Here is a 24,455-nt window from a genome sequence, read left to right as displayed (position 1 = left end):
CCAACAGTTTTCCCCTCTTTTTTGTATCATCAAGTTTCCCTCTACTAGGTCATTCCCATCAGCATATAAATTATTCCTTCCACAAAAGGTATATATATATATATATTTTTTTTTTTTTTTGGAGACAAAGTCTTGCTCTGTCACCCCAGGCAGAGTGCAGTGACATCATCATAGCTCACTGCAACCTCAAACTCCTGGGCTCAAGTAATCTTTCTGCCTCAGCCTCCCGAGTAGCTGGGACTACAAGCATGTGCCACCACACCCGCCTAATTTTTCTATTTTTAGTCAAGACAGGGTCTTGCTCTTGCTCAGGCTGGTCTCCAACTCCTGAGCTCAAGCGATCCTCCTGCCTCGGCCTCCCAGAGTGCTAGGATTACAGGCGTGAGTCACTGCGCCTGGCCAAAAAAAATGTGTATCATTTTTTGCCCTCACATCTCTATCCAACTACTGTCTCTTTCTCTGTTCCCATTCATTGTAAAATACCTCAAAACAGTGGCCAGATAGTACTACTATAATCAATTCTCTTCCTCTATTTTTTCTTTTCTTTTTTTTTGAGACAGGGTCTTGCTCTGTTGCCTGGGCTAGAGTGCCGTGGCATCAAGCCTAGCTCACAGCAACCTCAAACTCCTGGACTCAAGCAACTGCCTCAGCCTCCCGAGTAGCTGGGACTAAAGGTGTGAACCACCATGTCCGGCTAATTTTTTTTTTCTTTCTATTTTTAATTGCCCAGGTAACTTTTTTCTACTTTTAGTAGAGATGGGGGTCTCACTCTTGCTCAGGCTGGTCTTGAACTCCTGACCTCAGGTGATCCTCCGTCTCCGACTCCCAGAGTGCTAGGATTACAGGTGTGAGCCACTGCACCCGGCCCCTCTAGTATTTCTTGAACCCACTCCAAATATCTTTTCACCCTCCCCTGCTCCCAAGATCACCTCCATGTTGCTAAATCGGATCATTAATTTTCAGCCCTCATTTTACCTATTTGCAGAATTTTGCAGCTGATCCTTCCTTCCTTCCTGAAAGATATTCTTCACTTGGCTTCTAAGGAACCACAATCTCCATGGTTTTTTCTCCTTCATTGGCCATTCCTTCTCAATTTCTCCAATCTCTAAACATTGGATTACCTCAAGACTCCTCAAAGTTCTCTTCTCCTTTGGTGATCACATCTAGTCTCATTCTTTTAAATATTCCCTACTTGCTGATGAGTCCTAAATTTAAATTTTTAGTCTAGACCTGTTCTTTGAACTCTAGAGATATATATCCTACTGCCTACTTGATATCCCCTCTCTTGAATTGTCTTCTAAGCACCTCAAGTTTAATTCATCTAAAATCAAACTCCTGATCTTCTTTTCCCTAAACATCCTCTTCCTATATGCTCCCTCATCTCAGTAAATGGCAACTGCATCCTTCAACTGTGTTCTGGCATCATCTTTGACCCCTTGCTTTCACAAACATCCAATCCATCAGCATATCCTAAGGGTCTACCTTCAGACATGGTCAGAATTCCAATTCTGCCACAATCACTAGCATCCAAACCACCGTGTCTCTTACTTAGATAATTTTAAGTCTCCTCGAGTTTTTCCTCCTTCTGTACTGCCCCCTCAATCTAAACAGGAGCCAAAGCAATCCTGTTAAAACCTAAGTTCATCACGTCACTCTTCTGCTCAAAACCCTTCAAGGGTTCCTATTTCATTCAGAGTAAAAGTCAGTCCTGACAATGGCCCAGACGACCCCACGAAATCTGGCTTCCCATTACGTTTCTGACCTTGTTAACTACTGTTTCCCCTCACTTACTCAGCTCTAACCACGTTGGTCTCCTCGTGTTTCCTTGATCATGCCAAGCACAAATCCCGACTCAGGGCCTCTGCATTTCCTGCTCCTCTGCCTGGAATGCTCTTCCCAAGATAGCTACATGGTTCATCTCCTCGGGTTTTTGTTAAATGTCAGAGAGAGAGCCCCCAACCCACCAATTCAACACTGTACACATCCATCCTCTCCCTCTGAATTCTCTCTTCCACCTCTGCCTTTTTTCTGCGACACTACCACATGGTACACCATATACTTTACTCCATTCCACCGTAAGCTCAACTGTAAGCTCCCAAGAGGAAGGATTCCTTAACAAATCTGTTTTTTTCACTGCTCTGTCTCAGGTGCTCAGAACATAGTAACCAGAACTCAGTAATATTTATTACTAGATGAATGTTATCTATAAGAACAACTATGGTTATTATCTATGTGGTTTCAACTATCATCTGTGTGCTGGTAATATGGCAAATGTACCCAAAGCCCTCCTGTATATCTCTATCTACAACAGTCTGCCAAAGTTCTCCAATTTAGATTTCACACAATCCCACAGTTTATGTAAGCATAGTCTCTCTCTCCATCCAAATAAGCTCTTCTTCTTATATTCTACATTTAGTATCACCACCTACTCAAAACAGAACACAAGAAAACCTTCTTGGTTCTACCGTCTCCTTCAGTCCCAACTCAACACTAGATGTTTTCCATTCTATCTTGAATTTTTCTCAGAAAGATTATCTGTGAGATTATCTCTGCCTACTACCTGTCTCCCTTGCCTTCATTTAGGCCCCAGTCACATCTCATTCTGACTGCTATAATCATCTGACTGGTAGATAAATGTCCTTTTTCAGGTTTTCTTCAAACCATTGCTCACAATATCACCAGAGTTGAGTTTCTGAAGTACAAATAGATGTTACCCAATTTTTTAAAATTCTCTAGTAGTTCTTCAAGGGCTACTTACCTACAAGATAAAGTACAAACTCTTTGACATGAAACACAGGATCTTCATTATCTAGTACCGTTCCAATCTCATCTCACTTGAATTCCAGCCAAACATACTACATAGCTCCAAGAGTTCAATAAGCTTTCTCACACGGAACCTGTTCTATTGGAAATAACATCTTTGTCTTACCCAATAGTAAACTCTTACTCATCCCTTCAACACCCTGGTCAAATGGCACCTCCTCTAGGAAGACTTCCCTAACATCCCTAGTCAGATGCCTTCCTATTCATTCTTATAGCATCTTCTGCATATCTCTATGGTAACATTATACCATAAATTAGCAGTTAAGAGTTAAGGCTGTGGAGTCAGATTACGTAAGTTCAAATACTGACTCTGGTATTTAACAACTGTATAACTCTAGGTAAAATAATCCTTCTAAAGTTTCAATGTCTTCATCTGCAAAATGGGGGCACGTAGTTAAAAACAGTTGAATCAAGTGCAACAAATTGGTATATAATGCTGAATACAGTACTTGGCACGTAGTAAAAAGGTACCTATTACTAAGCACATGATTTTAATTATTTGTTTATACAGGAGGTACATTCCAAGACTCCCAGTGAATGACAGAAACTATAGATACTATCAAATCTTATATAGGTTAAGCATCCCCAATCTGCAAATCCAAAATCTGAAACTTTTTGAACATCAACATGACGCTCAAAAAAGATGCTCATTGTAGCACTGATTTCAGATTTGGGATGCTCAACCAGTAAATATATAACATAAATATCCTAGGACCCCAAAAAAAATCTGACACATTTCTTGGTCCCAAGCATTCCAGATAAGGGGTACTTGACCTGTATTTACTATGTTGTTTCCTATACATACATACTTATAATAAAGTTGAATTTATAAATTAGGCACAGTAAGAGATTAATAATAAAATAGAATAATTATAATAATATACTGTAATAAAAGTTATGTGAAGGTGGTCTCTGTCTCTCAAAATATCTTACTGTACTGTACTCATCCCTCTTGTGGTGATGATGTGAGATGATAACATTCAGACCATGGGTAACCAAAACCACAGAAAGTAAACCCTCAGATAAGAGAGGTGCTACTATAAATACAGAAGACAGTGTGATTACTGGCCCATCAGGTCAACAAATATTTGAGGACCTACTATGTGCAAGTCACAATGTGGAAAAGACATACAAAACACAACACTTGCCAAAAAAGGCAGTCCTTGCTTTTTATGGCACCATTTTAATGGAAACATGCATATCAGAATTGTGTCCTCATTTCTGAGGCAACAGATTTGATCTCAGTTCTGACATGCATGGGTTTCAGTCAACATTGCATCATGCAAATTGAGGACCACCTATAATTTACTCTGAGATAAAATAAGTGAAACACTTGTTGGGCAACAGTAAGAAATAAATTGAACTACCTGGATTTTGGAGGGTTTTGAAAGTTAGCATGAGGATATTAGTTGTGGCATGACAGGATTTCAACATACCCGACATTTTTTTGTTATTGTTGAAGTGATTTCTCCTTGATACTGGTGAAATTATTAATAGGAATGGGGAATGGGGGCTATTTAGTGTGTTAAGGCAGTGGTCCCCAACCTTTTTGGCACCAGGGACCAGTTTCATGGAAGACAATTTTTTCATGGGGTGGGGTGAGGGGGGAAGGCAGAGCTCAGGCAGCGATGTGAGCCATGGGAAGTGGCTGTAAATACAGATGCAGCTTCCCTCACTTGCCTGCCCACTGCTCATCCCCTGTTGTGTGGCCCGGTTCCCAAGTTTCACAGAAGACAATTTTCCATGGATGGGCGTGGGGCAAGGAAAGCGGAGCTCAGGTGGTGATGCACAGCTTGCTTCCTAACAGGCCAGGGAGCAGGGACTGGGGACCGCAGTGTTAAGGCATTTACCCATTAATTATTCACATAAGTCACATATTAAAGGCTGCTTAGATGTACTTTGAGTTCGTTCATTTGACAATTTAGCTCAAATTTATAGTACTTATTAAGATGGCAGTTAAGAGTCTAGATACTAGAAATAGCCAGCACAGTTCAAATCCTATTAATATCTCTGCCGTGGAACCTTGGTTGAGCTATTAATAGTTACTTACTAGATTTGTTGAAGGGATTAAATGAGTTGATACTTGCAAAGCGCTTAAAGCACTACATCATTCATGTAGTAAGCACTGGATAAATGTGAGCTTCTGCTTGCTATCTTAGTGGCAGGTTCTAGGAATACACAGGTAAATAGAAAAATGTGTCTTTGCCTCCAGCTGGAGATATTTACAGTAGTACCACCTTATCTGAGGTTTTGCTTTCCATGGTTTCAGTTGCCTGTGGTCAGCTTCGGTGCAAATTTTACCATCTTACATTATCACAAGAAGTGGGGGTACGTACAGTACAATAAGATACTCTGAGAGAGACAGAGACCACATTCACATAATTTTTATTATAGTATATTATTATAATTGTTCTATCTTATTAGTTATTGTTGTTAATCTCTTACTGTGCCTAATTTATAAATTAAACTTTATCACAGGTATTCATGTATAGGAAAAAACAGCATAGTGTATACAGGATTCAGTACTATCCATGATTTCAGGCATCCACTGGGGGTCTTAGAATGTATCCCTAGTGAATGAAGGAGGAAGACAGTAAAGCAGTCATTTCTGCCTTAAAGCTGATACTCTAACTGGTAAGCCCTAATTCTCTCACTTTACCTAAATCTGATCATTCTTTAGCCCTGCTTCTTTTGTGACCACTTTGTGATCACACAAATTCTTGCCACAGCAAACCATGAACATCTGTGAACATGTGGAAGAGTCTGTATCATCGAACACATTCATGAAGGATGCTTACTGGGTGCTCAGCGCCACTGTTTGCTGTTTATCTTCCTAGGCACCTTTGCCTGTTTGCACCTAGTACATGCCTAATGATTTTGCTGCATCCGTAACATTTTTTTATAGGGTAATGCTGGATGTTACCATGATTAAAGGCACAGAATTTGAAGTCACATAGGCCTAAGTGTTAATTCCAGCTCTACTATTACTAGTTATATAACTTAGGGGAAGTCACTCAACTAAAAGTATCAATCTCCTCCTATGTAAAATGGGGATAATAATCCCTACCTCATAGGGTTAATAAAGTTGCCGAACCTAGTTTACTCTATTTTAATAACTAACTCTTTATGCAAGGCAGCAAAATATTTTAATAGCCCACACAGATTTCAAAAACGCTCTGTAACTTTTTTAGAACCACACAAAACCAAAGGAATCCTTCAAAATCAGAAAGCATTAAAATTAGCATAAAAATATAATGTTCTCCTTGGTGAAATTTTAAGTAAAAATCATCCTATATATTTCAGGAAGGCTGTTTATGTTGCAATGGAATGAGTTGAATATAAATGCTTCTTTCTGCTGATAGATCTTTCAGGAAAAATCATTTCCTTCAAGCTTATACAATCACAGTTGAAATAAAATTCTAGAACAAAAACCTATACTATTAATTTTTTCATGCTTCCACTTTTCAGCGGCAGCTCTTCTTTATGGAGGTGCACACTGTATAGCCAATGACAGAACACAGTACTAGGCGAACTATATCCCTACTTCACCTACTGCCTACAATAATTTTAAAAATAAAAATCAATGGATGACCTTTTTTGAAAAATATCCTGGTAAACATTTCAATAATTCTTGACTTAATGTTCTACACAAAGTTTAATTAGTCAAAATAATCACTATAAGCAAATACTGGATTTGCTTTTTTGAGTTAAGTTTCCTTCTAGACTGTAAAGTCTGAGGGAATAGAAACCATGTCTGTCTACCCCCTACACTAGCACAGTTTAGAACACTGTAGGCACTCAATAAATTTATGTGCTGCTGGTTGGATGGATTCCAACATTAACTCCTTTATCATCTATCTTTTGTTGGTGCTACTGTAAGACTATCAAAGACACTGTAATGAAATCTTACAAAATTTTTGAAACTCAGGTTGAAGCACTTTTACTAAGCCATATCTATGCTATCAAAAATGACTTTCTGTATTATCTTTATGAATCCTTTTATTATTCAAAACATCCTCTTATCTAATCAACATTAACTTTCCCAATTGGCTTCAAATCACTTCATTATGTTAAGTCAGAGAACGTGTGGAAGTCATCTTTGATAATCTTCTGTTCCCTCAAACTTCACATCAAATCTATCATCAAGTTCTGAATCAGCAGAAATATATATTCTCTAAAATATATTCTAAATCCAACCATTTCTTTTTCGTTTCCACTATCGCCTCTCTAGGCCAACCTATCATCTACTTTCAACCTGATCACTGGAAAAGGCCTAGGAAGCAGTTCCCCTGCTTCCAATCCTGCTTAATTCCAATCCATTCTTCATGCAATGGCCAAAAAACCCCAGTATTTAATAAAACTCTGATCTTGCTATTTCCTTGCTAAAAACCATTCAATGGCTTCCTATTACAATTATGATAAAACCCCAAATCCCAAATTCTGGCTTCAGTCTCTCTCTCTCCAGCATCACATCTTGTGAAACCTTTTATTCATTGTATTCTAGTTACACTGAACTTCAGTTCCTCAAATTTATCAGCTTCTTTCATGTCTCAAGATGTTTACACAGGCAGTCTACTTGCATTTTGAATATTCTTCTCTCTAGCTCTATTCCCTTGCTGGCTTTGGACTTAGCTTTTAGAACTCTGTATAAATTGTTACTTCTTCAAAGAAGGCTTCCCTTCTCACACTCCCTCTAATCTCAACCCTCAGCAATGTACATCAGGAGGCTCCTGTTATAATCTCTCACTGCATTCTTATTTTCTTCCTCCTGTTAGTTTGTAATTACTTTTATGGCTGTTTCATGTCTCACTCATAAGACCAAAATCTTCATGAAGGTAGAGTCTATGTCTTTTTGTTTACCCTGTAGCTCTAGTACCAAGCACATGAATACGAAATGAATAAACCCCATGGAGAAATATCACCACCAACAGAATTTTAGTGCATTGCCAATGAAAATAACCATGAATTAGACTTCTAATATCTACTTATTTCCTTGATGCCAGATACATATGGGGACAATCACAAGTTTAATAACATGCTGGAAGAAACACACAATTAGCCAGATTATTGTCAATATGAATTTACACTATCTCCACTGAGCCTCAGCAGAGCTCACCACCCCTCTTTTCACTCTCTCTGGTCATCTCTCTCTCCATATTCCTATCATTCCAACTACTGCCCCACTTCTCCTAGCAGCAAATTTCATTCAAATACCAATTCATTAAACAAATATTTACCTAGCTTTTACTATATTCCAAGTACTCAGTATACAGCAGTGACCAAAAAGAAAGTCCCTGCTCTCTAGGTACTTACATTCTAGAAGCAAATATTTAAATTCAAAAGGTGGTAAGTACCATGTAGAAAAAGCGGGCAGGTAAGCTGTCTTAACAGTTTGGGAGGCAGGGAAGCCTCTCTGACAAGAGGACACACCGAGCAGCATTGACACTAGAGGCAGGGCAACCCAGAGGCACAGCAAGTGCAGGCTCCAGGCAGGTGCCCTGAGTGTGTCTGAGAAGGAGACGACCGCGGCTGGTGCAGAGTGATAAGGGCAAGAGTGGAACGAGAGCAGCCAAACAGGAGACGACACAAGACCACACTGAGCCTTGGAGTGGAGAATAGAGGCTCTGAGTTTTTAAAAATTCTCAGCAAGACGGAAAGACAGGAGATTTTCTGTGCAAAAGAGTGATATGATCCAACTTAAGTTTGAAAATAATTACTCTGGCCCCTGGGTAGAGATCGGGGTGGGGAGCAAAAGTAGAAGCAAGGAGAGTAGTCAGGAGACTATCATAATAGCCCAAGCCAGAGATGACCATAGCTTGGAAGCAGTTAAAAACTAGACATATTCTGAATATATTCGAACCATTAGGATTTGCTGATGGACTGACTGTGGAATATGACAGAGAGAGAAAATAAGGATGACACCTATTCGGGCCTTCTAAGGAAGTATAACAATAGAACTAGCATTTACTTCCGTTCTCCACTAAAAGGAGCCAGGGATCTACGACTAGAACAAGAGCCTAGAACATCTGGCTGTGGCCAGAAGTAAATAAAATGATGGAGACATGCAGAAAGGACACAGGAGCCAGCTTAAAGAAGCTTCCTCCTGCCCAAATTTGGATCAATTTAAGCATCAAAATAAATACTAAAAGCAATTGATTATAACCTATAAAATAAGAATCTATGAGTCTAAATGAAAACAATAAGTAGGAAGAAGAAATAGTTCTTTCTTAGAGTATCAATCAAAAAAGAAATGGTAAAATTAGAAAATCATGTTTGGTGACCAAAAAAGTAAATATTTCAAGCAAGAATCCTCTCTAGATGTTAAATCTAGTGGGTGAAAGTTTGATGGCAAACAGGGCACTTACATATTTATCTCAAAGTATGTCCTCACAAGATACTTAATTATAAGTAGAAAATAACAATTTTTGCAGAGAAGAAACATGGCAGAATATCACCTTAACCAAGTAATCAAAGTTAGCATCACCTGTAATGAGACAAATAGATACTACATGCCTTCTGGTATGATGTACTGAGGAGGACACACTACCCCTGTGATATTTTCTAATCCGGATGAAAAATAAAACAAAAATAAAACATGCTCAAAGTGAAGGACATTCTACAGAATAAAAACTGTCATGGTCATGAAAGATGAAGACTAAGGAACCATTCCTTTTTTTATTTCTTAAGACAGGGTCTTCCTCTGTTGCCCAGGCTAGAGTGCAGAGGTGGGATCATGGCCCACTGGAACTCCTGGGCTCAAGTGATCTTCCTGCCTCAACCTCCCAAGCAGTTTGGACTACAGGTGCATGCCACCATGACAACTAAATTTTAATTTTTTGGTAGAGACAAGGTCTCACTCTTGCTCAGATTCATCTTGAACTCCTGGCCTTAAGCGATCCTCCCACCTTGGCCTCCCAAAGTACTGGGATTACAGGTGTGAGCCACCAAGCCCAGCCTGAGGAACTGTTCCAGGTTAGGAGGAAACAAAAGAGACATGACAAGTAAATTAGACAACAGTACTTTATGTGTTAAACTCCTGATGATTAGATCATGGTCATGTATGAGAGCATCCTTGTTTTAGGAAATACACATAAATAAATTATGAGTGAAGGGATATTAGCATTATGTCTTCAAATTACTTGGGAAAAAAACCAGTTCTTCCAGTCAGGAAGAACGTAACTATGCCCCCCTTAGAGTTCTCAATGAACTTCATGTAGATTTCTACAATAGTACCTATAATACTTTATTTTAGTTATTAGTAGGAAAGGAAACAGGCCTTGGGAGATTAAGCAACTTGCCCAAAGTAGAAGTTAGTAACTGACACACCAAGACTTGAACCCAGGTCTATCTGACCGAAAGCCAATACTTTATTAAATCATAATACGGTAGAAGGCTGAGTAAATTCTTGCTAAGTATTTATATATATATTTTTTATTTTCAAAACTGTCTTAAACAGACATAAACAGTCTGTTCACCAATGGGTCTCTTAATCCAGAGAGTTTTACCTACACAACTGGAATCCCCGGCATTAGCCTTATAAATTCTTTCTTTCAAGATAAGAGATTGAGAACTCAACTTGGCTTACATGGTAAACTGGTTGGTTGCAAAGAGCCTTTATGATCTAGTCCCTACAGACTTTTCTAACCTCATCTCCTGCCATTCTCTACACCCTGTGTTCTTTATCCTAAGCCATTTTAATTCCCACAATTAAGCATGCTTCCCCCATCTCAAGTCTGTTCCATCTTCACTCTGTTCCTCTGGATGATATAGGACCCTATCCCATCAGCCTGATAAATTTCTACATGTCCTTTAAGACCCCTCAATGCATCCTCCTGTGACATCCCCAGGCAGAGTTGGATGCTTGCTTCCCTATTCTTCCAAAACACAATGTATTTTATAATTGAAAATATAATTTTTTCACATTAATAATATTATTTATTTACACGTCTCTCCTAAACTACATTTAAGGGAAAGAACTCTGTCATTCATGTTGGCATCTCTGGCATCTGGCACTTATGCAGATTCTTTGTCTATACATTTATATCTTGCCATGTGTCACAAAGGATCAAGGCAGAAGTGTTTAACAAGTATGTCTTCAATTAATGAATGGGTGCTTCATCACTCTTGAGAAGCTTGGGTTTTGTTTGTTTTTTGGTCAAATACCAAACTCTTCTTCATAAAATAATACTGGTAATCAATGCAATGTGTTTATCTGCAAAACCAAAGCAGTTATCTTGGGTTTGAAAAGAATATCGTAACCAGCAGAACTACATACACACAAACCACAAATATTCTAGATTTGACAGACAAGTTGCTGCTTTACCTACAATGTCATCCTCTGTTTCTCATCCAGAAATAAGTTGCTTGATTGCCCAACCCGAATATCCAACTTTACCTGCAGTGCTTGTTCTTGGATATCACGAAATAATTCCATATCTTTCTCAGTCATGATTTCCTGGCTCCCAAAGAGCCGTTCCTCACTTTCTTGTTTGCCATCCCAGCCATCCTGATTGTCTGCATATAAAGAAAAGGCTCACTCACATGTTATCTGTACTATCCTCTGTTTAATACATGAACTAGAAAAAATTTCAGAAGTCTTTATTTCCACTTAAAGACCTTAATATTATTTATAAACAGAGAAGAGGATAGCACTAAATTGACTCCTAGAAGGATACTATTCAATAAAGAATATTTACATATTATATCTGCCTTATAGTAAAAATCCTGAACTGTCTTAAAGCTTCCTAAAAATATCACATAACTAAATGTAAACTTCATTAAAAGAAATTATATTTTAATACACACAAAGGCCAAACAGGAAAAGGGCCTAAAGGGTATAAATTTATTTTGAAATAGTATGAATATGACACTTTTAGTATGAGTTTAAACACATCAAGGTTCAAAAAGATAATCTTTGAAGTAGCTACCTTAACTTATGTTAGGAAGTCCTAACTCCCATCACATTCTGGGTGCCCTTTTATTTATTTTTATTTTCTTGAGACAAGATCTCCCTCTGTTGCCCAGGCTGGAATGCAATGGTGCAATCATAGCTCACTGCGGCCTCAAACTCCTGGGCTCAAGTGATCTTCCTATCTCAGGCTCCCAAGCAGCTAGGACTACAGGTGTGTGCCAACACACCCGGCTAATTTTTTTAATTTTGGTAGACGGGAGTCTCATTATCTTGCCCAGGCTGGTCTTGAACTCCTGAGCTCGAGCAATCGTCCTGCCTCCGTCTCCCAAAGTGCTAGGATTACAGGCATGAGCCACTGCACAGACCTGGGTGCCCTTTTAAGACACAAACTCCACAAACCTGAGGATCACAGATGATAATCCTCTGGTTAAGTATGAAAAATTAATGACAATTATCCACTACATGATGGATCTTCCTCAACTGGGAAAAAAGACTAGTGAAGGGAATATTTGAAAATTATGTAGATCATTATTCTTTGTATTTGAGGATGACAATGCTGTGGCCTCATTTCCTCTTTGCATGAGTATGGATAAAAAGACCAGTCAGTGACAGTTCTTTTCGAATCAACTGCACATACAGGCTATTATTCATTTAATACAAGAAGAAAAAGGACAAGGACTCACTGGTAACAACATTCCCAAATTGAAAAAAAAAGTACAATCTCAAGGTAGTAAGTGCCTTTAATGCCCCCTAGTGCATGACACAGATGGATGCAGGCACAGATCTAACACAGTGTTTGACAGCACTGCATCAGAAGATACAAAATTGTTCCTTAAACTGTACACAAGATGACAGAGCTTAGAAACCAATGCCTAAAGCTCAATATTGGTTCTCTTCTCCACATACTTTATACTTTGCTCTATTTCTATTTCTAAAACTTTCTAGTAGATTCTTCTAATAAACCATCTCCACTGCAAATGGTTAATTCAAAAATGTCTTTCATTAGGATTTGCTTTGAGATTCTTTCCAAGTCCAATCTAAATGGATTGCATATTTTCTTAGAATGTTTCTTAGGTAAACACTCTCAGACTGGAGTTTATCTGCAGTCTACATGGCTGATAAAGACATGAAAAGTCTTAAATGCTTAAAGAGTAATTAGCTGGCTGCCACCCTGCTGAAAAGCCAATCAATAGAGCATGAACAGCGAATCTGACAATGAGGACTTTCCCTCCTGTAATGGAGCACTCAGCAACTTGTGTCAGCAGGAACGTGAAGGAGCAGTGAACACACTCATTCGCCACTGGCACATTCAGGGGAGGAAATCAAAATTAAGAATTCTCTTGCAGTAGATGAGACACTGTAACTTTGGCCCTTGTGATCCAAAGAGTTCCTTTTCCTTCTGCTTTCCTCAGAGCCCTTTCTGCTTCCTTCACAGGGTTAGTTTTCCTAAACTCAAGGCTCAGCAACAAGACTATTTTAAGCTTTAATTATCTGGAAGCTAATCAAATTCTTCTCTTCTGACTTGAATTATCTGCGACACTATGAAGTCCTCTCCACAGATGTTTTCTACTTTGCAAACTAGGGAACTTAGGGTGATACATAAGCAAACAGTCTGGGGCTGTGGTTCTCTCTCTCTCTCTTTTTAAGTATAATCCATGAAAACTTAAAACTATATCTGTCAAGATTTGAAGTAGAAAAATCAATGACCTTATCACATTTGCATGTATTTTGGTCTTTATGTGTAGAACAACAGCATTTTACTCACCTCTACTCTTTCCAATTTCCTTCTGGGAATAAAACAAGCATCATGATACTCATCACATGATTTACTTAGCAATTTATAAAACGTAAAATTATCCTTGATTCAAGGTTACACCTCAAATTTCTGTAGGTATATTCTTTGTGGTTCTACCAAAAATGCAGCTTCCTTTTGCCCAAGAGCTCCTACTGATCCACTCTGCAACTTCATCTCCAGCCTCTAAATTCCTGACAGAGTTATCACGTTAGCATCACCTAAATATGTATTTTTAATATGTTTTTATATTTCATAATCAATTTTTATAATCAAATATAAATCTATTCTAGATAATTAGTGTTATTCCAAATAATACACTTATGGAATACTTTCTGTTTCCAAGTTTGTTTCAGATTTTTACCTGTGGGCCAATCTGAAGTGCTTGATTTTCTGTTGCCCTTTTTCCTGATTCTGTATTGCTCAGAGTAGTCCACCACTTCCCCTCGAGCTTTCCGCCCATCAGGGGAAGGGGTGAAGAATTTGGTCAGGCCATCAATGAGCCCTTTGGTTTTCTTGTTGAATTTCAAGGGGACACTGCTGTCTCTGCAGAAGTCCAAGCCATCTATTCGCTCTAAATATCCTTCTTCTGATGATGATGATGCTGACTGGCTGGAGAGAGTGATTTTACGTTTGCGACCCCTTCCAGGGCCAGTTCGAACTTTGCTGAAGGGACTTTTTGATCTGAAGAATTAAACAGGGAAAAAAGGTAACTATTAAAAAGAAATCTTTATAAGGTTATATTAATATATAACATACAATTAGTAAACAGCCTACAGATTTACACAAAAAAATCTATATTGTTAAGAATGTTCTATAAACTATAAATAGTACTATATGAATGAGAAGTAATATTGTTATTAGATACATCTATTTCCAGGAAGCCTAGTTATTTATAGTGAAAAGAACACTAAGCCAGGAGTCAGAAGATGAGCTCAAGTCATAATTCTACCACTTACTAGCTGTACATCTTGGACAAAGCACATTTTCTCTAAACATCAGCATTTTCATCTATAAAATGAGAGCTGGACCAGAGAACAACGAAGGTCCTTCAAGGTATAAAGCTGTAATACTGTGATCTCTGTACCGACTCAGAGTCATACTTTTACCTCTAAACATAAGGATGGGTTGGTTACTCTCTGAAAGCTAGGACTCAAAAGGTCGTTTTATAGGAAAATTACAGCTTGATTTAATATTGAAAATACAGACTACAATACTACTTCTATATATTTCAGGCTGCTAATTGCCCATTCATTTCATCTATATAACCTACAAAACAGACTTAAGTATAAAAAAGATGGGTAAAATTTTTGAGAATAAAGAGGTTGAAAAGCTTGAAGATATTTTACCTATCATCAAAGGTGAATTACTATAAAGATATTCAAAAAAAGACAGAATTAGCTACTGAATCTTGTCCTACCTCCTCCAGACATAGCCCAGTTTCCTAGTCCATAATTTCTGCGAATTATTTTACATCAAAAGAACACAAAGATGGGACTTAGCCATCACCTCAAGAGGAAGAACCCACCCAGTGGTTTGTATACCTAATAGATACAAACATCTCAGAATAGATCAGGAGAGGAACCTCTGAAATGCTATGGTAACATAAATTTTTTTCCCTGTTTTTTCATTTAAGAGAAGCGATATAATGGTTAGGAGTCAGACTTTGGTGCCAGACTACCTAGATTTTAAACCCAGTTTAAAACTTACTATATAAACTAGTGCAATTTAATCTCTCTATGCCTTAGTTTCCTCCTTTGAAAAATAGAAGTAACAACAGTACCTACACTTTACTGGATTGTTGGGAGAATTAAACAACTTAATACACGTAAAGAACTTAGAACAGTGCCTGGCACTTTATTAAGGGCTTAATAAGTGTTAGCCCTTATTATTATAGGAAAGTGCCAGTTACAACAACAGAAAATATTTTTTTCATAAAGAAAACAAGTGAACCCTACTCTGTAGAGAAGACCCTATCCTTTTCTCCCCTCACCTTGCCAAAAGTACAACTTACACCGTGTTTTGTTTCTTTAACCTGTTTTTTGGACGTCCTATTGGATTAGCATAACGCCGTTTTATCTGTGCTGCCTTCTTTTGTAGAAGTTTTCGTCCTTTTTTCCTAGGTCGACATATTTGACATATCCACATGCCTAAAAAAAAAAAAATTTCACATAAAAGTATGATAGACATAAACACACCAAAAGATTTCGGATAGCCTAAGTCAGGATCTTAACCTCTTTCAGATAAAGAACTGTCATTTGAAAACCTGATAAAAAGCCTCCCTCCCCATAAACGTGAAAACACATACATACAAAATTCTACAGATAATTGGAAGGGATTCATTCACATCCACCCTGAAGCCCGCGCATGGGTGAAGTCCACTGATCCTCAGTTAGAAAACCCTGATCTACACCCAGCACTCAGATATTGGTGTATAATTACCATCCTCAAAAAAAAAAAAAAAAAAAAAAAAAAAAGCCAGGTTTCCATAGAGGAATAGTTGATTCCAGGTCAGGGAAAACACAGGATAATCTGAAACATCTTATAGTGGCAGAAAATAAAGAAGTGCTCAAAAAATGATTAAAGGCATGTCAAAAGGACACAGGTTTTGAAGGAGTTCCCAATAGCCAAATCTAGCACAATTTGGGCAAAAAAAATAATCACAGCAATGGATTATAAATTACAGAATACCCACAATGATATAGATAATTGAATGAATAAACAGGAGAAAGGGATAGCTCTTCCTCATAGAATTCCAATTAATAAATGTATAAAGAATAATGAAAGTATACAAACTATGCAAAAATCATAGTTAATAACTGGTGCAGGCAAGAATCATTAACAGATGCTAAAGTTAGTGGCCAAGGGGGAAAAAGAGTAACTTTAAGGTGGCTGTCAGGTTTCTTAACTATAATCAAGAGATCAAAGTTAACATTACTAGTAATGAGACACCACACTGTTATATACCTGTTATGATGCCCTAAGAAGAACATCACTTCTGTGGTATTCTTGTCAAAATTCTTAATGTCAATCTAATTATGAGAAAGCCAGCAAACAAACCCAAACTGAGGGGCTTTCTACAAAATAACTAACGGGCACTCTCTTCTAAAGTGTTACGGTCAGGAAAGACAAAGTCTGAGGAATTATAATAGACTGGAGAAGACTAAGAAAATATGACAGCTAAATGTAATGTGAGATTTCGGACTAGATCCTGGACCCGAAATTCAAATAAGGTCTATAGTTAGTTAATCATATCATATCAACATGAATTTCCTGGTTTCAATAATGGTACAATGGTTTTGTAAGATGACACCATCAGGGAAGCAGGGTGAAAGGACATAATGAGAGTTCTCTGCACTATTTTTGCCATTTTTCTGTAAGTCTGAAATAATTTCAAAATAAAATGTTTCCTGCTGTAAGCTGCCACAAAATCTCTTTTGTAGAAGTTCAATACACAGGAAAGCAATCCTAAGAAAGTCTTTCTTATCTTGAAGGATTCTCAGAAGGCCTCTTGTCCAGACTTGAAATAAATGGAAAAAGTAGGGAAAGGTGGTTATTTATTCTTCTAATACATATCAATTTAAGACTTTTCAAAAGGTAATAATAAATGGCATAAGAGTAATTCAAGTAAGATCCTAAAGTGGATAACTCAGCTAAAACCTATGGTTGAATACTTTTCCATCAACAGGAAAACTTTCTCCAAAGAGACATTATCAAAAATCCTACAGGCATTTTACTTAAGAAACCTATAATCACAAAATCAGAGTCGAAATGGAATTTATGATAGGACAAAACAGGGGTGACTAACTCAACTTTTTAAAAAAGAAACTATCAGCATGCAGTAAGACGGGTATTCCACGAAAGTTTAACCAATAGGCAATTATAACCCAACTAAATACCTTTCAATGCACAAGAGTCAAAAGAATAGAGTAACATTAAGCTGTACCCTTATGATTTGGATATTTATTTGTTCAAAACTTATAATATTTTGTTAAAGTTTTGAATAAACATATTTCTACAGCTCTAGGTCCCTCAAAAGTGCTAAGCAGTGATATAATCAATATGACTTAATACAATTTCATTTCCCCCCTTAAAGAAAGAGATATTTCAAGATATTACATAAGGCAAGCATTTTATCTTCTAGCTAGAGATTGGGAAATATTTATAAATGAACCACTTCACCCTTCATGGATGCCTAAATATTGAAAATAGAGGAAAATAATAATAAGTCCATACAACATAAGAATGTTAGGATGCCTAAAGAGAAAGACTACCCCCACCTTTTAAGGTGACAGCTCTCTTCCTACTTATAAAACCCCCCAAAAGAAAGAGCAATTATTCTTTCATTTTAACAAAGTAGATAAAATGTTTTCACTAACATATTCCTATATATTCCCAGTTTGATTTCAGAAAGTATTTCTCACCTTTTGGCATCCGGGTGAGTGGTGGATCACAACATTCCATGTGAAAACCCCGGTCACACGAATCACAAAAGAGCATGTTATCCTAAAAAAAAAAAAAAAAAGGACAGGACAATTCTGCTTAACCTTATGAAGCAGAAACATGTCAGGATCATAATCTCATAAAACATACGAACTTTCAAAGATCTCAAAAAAGATATGAGTTACCATAAATCTAAGTTTCCTTCATTTGTATTAACTACGTATATGGATAGCCCAACTTAGCAAAAAGTTGTGCTTCATCCAATCTTTCATTAAGAACTACAATTTCATTACTTTCAAGTATATCCAATAACCGGAAATAAGCTAACCTTGGTATGTTTTTTAAAAAAGGGACACTTTGTAATACCAAATGACCATTCTAAATGAATGCCTCCATATTGCTCCAAGAAATTTCAGGAGTATTTTCTTAATGTAGCATAGTATTTCTGCAAATATATCATTAAGGTACTTTAAATTATCTAGAGATAATCAAAGTCTAAATGAGCAAGTATTCTAAGCTAATCACATATAATTTGAAGTAGCTACTGTTATAAATTCTATTGGATCAAGTGACTGAAAAATAACCAGTCATACTTAGATAGAAATGCCAGCTGTACATTCTACTTCTAAATGAAAGACTCATGCTGGAAGGCAGATACTCACTGCATTTTTGCCTTGATCTCGACAGGAGCTGCACGTTTTACACTCGATGCACTGCCACCGTAAGGCCTTCACTCTAACCGTTAGTTCGGGGGAAAACTTTAAACAGGATGGATGACCTAGTAAGAGGGGAAAAATTCACAAATGAAACATTTTGTTACCCTACTAAAGAAATGAAGTAGGAAAAGGCAATTATCTTAAATACAAAATATATATCAAAAAAACCAAGATGCTGGAGGCTTATCATACATGTCTCATCAGGACTTAGTACTCCAATTCAGTTTTATGAATATTAAATAGAATTTAGAACACACACCCCCAATTTGATTATTAAAAACCTGACAGACTTTAAACTTTTATTAGGCCTGCATCAAAGCATTATGTTTATGCACAGGCTGCTATGTACATGAATATATAACATGCCCAGGCCATTTCTGGAAGAACACAAGAAAAGTTAGAAAATGGACTTATACACATTTTAAAGGAGAAGGATTTTACATTTCACTTTATATCCTTTTGTGCTCTCACTTTTTAACAATAACATGTTACTTTTATAATTTGAAAATACAGTAGTGCCCCTTATCTGAGGTTTCGCTTTCCAGGGTTTCAGTTACCTACAGTCAACCACAGTCTGAGAACATTAAATGGAAAATTCCTGAAATGAACAACTTTTAACTTTTAAACTGTGTGCTGTTTTGCATAACAAGAAGAAACCTTGCGATGCCCCACCCAGGGGTGTGAATCATCCCTGCTGTAATGCTACCTACCCGCTGGGCACTCAGTGTATCAGATCAGTAGCCATCTCAGTTCTCAGGCTGACTGCCGAGGTACTGCCATACTTGTGTCTAAGTAACCCTTATTTTACTTCACAATGGTCCCAAAGCGCAAGAGTAGTGATGCTGGCATATTGTTACAATTGTTCTGTTTTACTATTAGTTACTGTTGTTAATGTCCCACTGTGCCTTATTTGTAAACTAAACTTTATCATAGGTATGTATGTACAGGAAAAACACAGTACTGTGTATGTAGAGTTAGGCATTACCTGAGATTTCAGGTATCTGCTGAAGATCTTGGAACATATTCCCCTCAGATAAGGGGGAGCCTACTGTACATAATAAAAATCTCATCATTTAAAGTGAATTATCTGCTCTTGATTTAAGGCACTCAAGCTAAAACTAAAACCAAGAGCAATATTTTTACTGTGTTCACAATTAACAGCAACAGAAAAAAATGCTTCCTCTTCCAAAGTTAGTTTCAGTTTGATTCTCAAAAATTTATGGTAGCCAATTTGCACTCAACTCTGAAAAGATTTGTCCTCCTCCTCCAAAAGTTGGCTATGTTTATTTTTCTTTGATGAGCAAAAGGACTGGTTAAATCATCTTTTCTCCTCTCTTTTTTGTTCCAAAAGAATTCTCTTTTATAAGACTGTAAGTTTATCATCAAAACATCACTAGCATTGAAGGAAAATGGAAGAGGTATGAAAATTTCATCCATAATCCCATCATCCTAGAATAATAGCCAATTTCATGTTCTACTTTTCCTTTTTAAACTAGCTGAAAGCCCTTGCGTGGTTTTAATTATAGCATATATACAGTTTTTGCTTTGCTTTTCTATATTTAAGTAAACTTTATATTTATATTCCTTAAACTGATTATTTCCACTGATTCGAGACACTGTAACCTATGTGACCATTTCCCTATTGTTCAATATTTAGACTATTACCCTTAAGTTAGAGAACACTAAAATGAATTATTTCATTTATAGATTATTTCCTTCTTTTAAATTAATTCTTTAGAATAAATTCCTGAAAGTGGGATTGGCAAGTGAAATGAATTAAACATTTTTTATAGCTTGATAGGTTGATAAGCACTGTCAAAACATTTTCCAAAAGCTATGATACAATATCCAGTGCTACTAGCAAAGAACAAATGTTTTGCCACAATTTCATCAGCTCTAGGTTTGGGCTCTGTTATCTTTCAGTTTTGATGATTATAAAAGCTACAAAATGATATTTCACTGTTGCTTTCGTGTGCATTCCTTTTATTACTGGGGTAAAATGTTTTTTATATGCTCAACTATTTATATTCGCTCATATAAACTGCCTGTTCATAGGCTCTGCTCTTTGGACTTTATGCTTGGAAATGAAAACATGTTCTTTTTATACTTTTATAGCCTTTGGCCCTTTGCCGTATTTAATGCAATTTTTTTCCTAAATTATTCTTGCTCTTTTTATTTTGGGTATGTTAGTTTGCTTTTTTATTTTTTTCCTCACAGAAAAAATGTGATGACAGTTTTCAATTCCGAAAATATCAACACTCATATATTTGACTACGTTCATGCTTTTCTTCCTTGGTTATTGTGACTGCCAGCCTCCATGCTGCTCTCCGATCATTCTTGCTTCCTGATAGTGACATCATCATGCAGCTCCCTCCCACACTGAATTGGGTTGATCTGCATAACCAATAAGGTATTGCTTAAACAACACAGTGTGACGTCTAAGGCTAGGTTTTAAAAGATACTACAGATTCCACCTTGCTCTCTCTTGGATACTTGCTCAGAGAAGCCAGCTACCATGTAGCAGACACTCGTGCAGCCCTATGGAGAGGTCTACATGGCAAAGACCTGAAGCTTCTCGTCAACAGGCAGCAACACCAACTTGCCAGCCAGGTAAGTGAGCCATCATGGAAGCCTACAGACGGCCGCAGCACCTGTTAAAATCTTGACTGTAGTCTCGTGAAAGATCCCAAGTTAAAACCACCCAGATAAGCCACTCTCAAATTCCTGACCCACAGAAACAGTATGAAATAAAAAACATGTTTGTTACTGCTTTAAGCTGCTATATTTTGGAGTGATTTATCTCTGCAGCTACTCTTTCTTTAAAAAGTTACCTCTACAGTACTAGTTTTCAAGCTGTGCTCTTCCCTAGCTTAGAGAAACACCACCTCAAACACAATGCTTCTTAGAAGGTAGGGCTATAACACAACACCCCCTCCCCCATTTCATTCCCACCTTGTGTAAAACAAATTCATTTTTATGTTTTATGTATTTGAGTTCCTATAGGATTTTATTTGGGGAAAGGGTTCCACTACTAAGCTAGTTTGGAAATCACTGCATTGTATGGCAAGCCGTTATATTTTTATGGTTTATTTGCAACTGTGAAATCCATTCAGAATTCATTTTGGTTTTTGATATCATGCTGGATGTGGTCACCTAGCACTCAAGATCTATTTCCACCTTCTTCTAATGTCTTCAATATATAAAAACTGAAAAGCTCCAACCCATACTTTCTGGACTCTTTTACAGCTAGGCTCTAGATACGAATTAAGTTCTACCAACTGAATGTGTTCCAGGGATATTTGAAAGGCAAAAATGAAACAAAGATCATCTTCCTCCTAGAACTGACTGCTTTCTAATGACAAGCAAAGTCATGGAAACAACAGTGTCTACTCTCCTCCTTCACAACTAGCCATAGCTATTATGATGATGGCCAAACTCAGCATTTCAGCTACAGGGCTCAATGGTTCTGCAGTAGCCTCCCTCCTGTCCCACCTCTTCCAGATGGAGGCAGACAGAGTGACTCTTCTGACGGGTCAGTTCTGCAGTGTCCCAGGAGACACTGGCCCCTAAAGCCCAGTCTAGAGCTTGCCTCTTCAGCCCTTCCAACAGTTTCACAAATACCTAATTCCAGTACTAAATTCCTTTCCTCTAGATTGAGTGTGGTTTCTGTTTTCTGGACTAAATCCTAAGTGTTACCAATATAAAACACTGAAAATTAAGCCAATGAGCCAAGATAATGCCGGTTTACTAAGGCCTTCCTGTAAGGTCTTGTGAGTTCTTAAAATACACAACAAAAATATCTCTGGAACTGGCAAATTAGGAGACTCTGCAAAATCTTTCTCTAGGCTCAGAATTCCACACTGCTTACTCGACCACAGTGCCAGTACTCTATTTTCCAATGTGACATGTGTAAGTTTCCATCAGAAAAACAAATCTGTTATCATCCTGTTTCTATTCATCAAGCCTAAGGCATAAATCAAGAAAGATAAGTAGCGAATATTAAAGAAACCAGCAATAACTCCAAACTGATTGCCATGATTTAAGCAGATGTTCAATCGTGAAATATAGAGATCAACAGCAAAAATATGCCCACAAAAAGTTTTTTATTAAAAAAAAACTAAGACCCGATTTAAATTGACATACTTAAACATTTCAGCTATACATTCAAATCCCTCCCTAGTGTAGCAGCTCATCTCTGTTACCTAAAACCAGTATCAAATTAAAATACAGTCATGTGTCACATAACATTTCAGTCAATGGACCACATATACAACAGTGGTCCCATAAGATTATAAGACTGCATTTTTACTGTAGCTTTCGATGTTTAGATACATTTAACTACACAAACACTTATCACTGCGTTCTAACTGCCTAAGTATTCAGTACAGTAACATGCTATACAGGTTTGTAGCCTAGGAGTAACAAACTATACCACCTAGGTTTGTGTAAGTACACTCTATGGGCATATTTCTCAGAATGTATCTCTGTCGTTAAGAGCCACATGACTGTATTAATTTCATAAGAATCAAGGACACAAACTCAGTTAAACATACTTTTCTCTTGCCTTGATACGTGTTTTAGAAGGAAAATGGAGGGAAGTCACATACCACTGTTGCCACAGTCGGCACAGGAGATGAGTTCCTCTGGCTTCTTTTCTCGGTTTTGTTCTTTTGTACCAAGACAGAAACTACAGATGGGAATTGGTTCAGCAACCGGCTGTAAAGAAAAACACAATTTATTCCAGTACTAATACTTTTTTTTTTTTAGTGTTAATTAATGACACTAAAATTACAGCTTTAAATTCCTAAAGAGTAACTTTAAGACAACTGTATCATTCTCCTAAATTCCAACTAAGTAGATGAGTTTTTACAAAGCCTGCTTTGGCTGGGCCTTTACAAATGGTTCTTGTGGTTACCATTTCTAAAAAAATCATATCCCAATCATGTTTGTCACTTAGAAACTAAATGACGCATCTAGATTAACAAAGCAAATCTTTCACTTAAGATTGAAAAATCAACTGGAGTAAGTGCTAGAAGACACAGTATCAGCCCTGAGTGGGCATGTGAACTAGTGTAAGAGCAATAAAATGCATACCAGTAAACACAATGGCAGGCAGAAGACATTCAGTGCCATGAGAAACAGTAAGTGTTCTATAGTAGTGGAGATAAATTCCAATTGTTGTTTGGAGGAGGGGCAAGGTGAAAGAGGAAGACAACATGTATTAAGTGCCAGTAGTATGTTGCGGTATGTTAAGAAGCTTGTCCAAGGACAACAGTAAACATTAGAAGCAGGTTTAAGCCTAGGTATCTATGTTCCTCCATAGCACTGCCTCCCCCTAAGAGTAATGGAGAGAAAGGGAAGAGAAATAGTCTAAACAGGATGAACTCAGGTATGTGGTAAGCTAAGTCCAGTGCTTAAAGTACATAGTTTCTGTGATAAAGGAGGAAAAGAAAAAAAAAGTTAAGAAGCTAGATCAGTTCATGATTACTGCTACTGAATGTCTTGTAAAGAGGATGAACTTTTAAATTGATCAAAATATGTACATTACATACTATACTATAATATACAATATTAATTATACCTAAATAAAGATTAAAAATAAAAATTTCTGATTAACAAAAGAAGTTAGAGTTTTCCTACAGTTAAAAAAGAGCAAAAGAAGCTTACTGAACCAGGAGATAACCACCCGCATTTGAGAAAAATAATTCCAGCAGCAACATCAAAGACAAATGGGGAAAAGCCTAAAGATGAGCAGAACATATGAACAGTG

The 24,455-nt window shown here is 37.2% G+C and overlaps 1 protein-coding gene across 2 annotated transcripts in view; it reads right to left on the bottom strand.

Moving 5' to 3' along the window:
• The window catches only part of KAT6A (lysine acetyltransferase 6A), a 112,578-nt gene that overhangs the window by 31,421 nt on the left and 56,702 nt on the right, over nucleotides 1-24,455 (bottom strand). For both annotated transcript variants that reach the window (XM_045535732.1, XM_045535733.1), the window contains exons 3-8: nucleotides 23,293-23,401; nucleotides 18,632-18,747; nucleotides 17,951-18,032; nucleotides 15,541-15,676; nucleotides 13,891-14,210; nucleotides 11,219-11,337 (exon numbers count right to left, since the gene is read on the bottom strand). In XM_045535732.1, coding sequence (XP_045391688.1) covers nucleotides 11,219-11,337; nucleotides 13,891-14,210; nucleotides 15,541-15,676; nucleotides 17,951-18,032; nucleotides 18,632-18,747; nucleotides 23,293-23,401 — 882 coding nt within the window. The remainder of the gene's footprint in view (nucleotides 1-11,218; nucleotides 11,338-13,890; nucleotides 14,211-15,540; nucleotides 15,677-17,950; nucleotides 18,033-18,631; nucleotides 18,748-23,292; nucleotides 23,402-24,455) is intronic.

This window comes from Lemur catta, chromosome 22 (assembly GCF_020740605.2).
Source record: "Lemur catta isolate mLemCat1 chromosome 22, mLemCat1.pri, whole genome shotgun sequence".
In the NCBI taxonomy this organism is placed as follows: domain Eukaryota; kingdom Metazoa; phylum Chordata; class Mammalia; order Primates; family Lemuridae; genus Lemur; species Lemur catta.
Note: the sequence above shows the minus strand (reverse complement) of the source record. Positions and strands in the feature narration are given on the sequence as shown.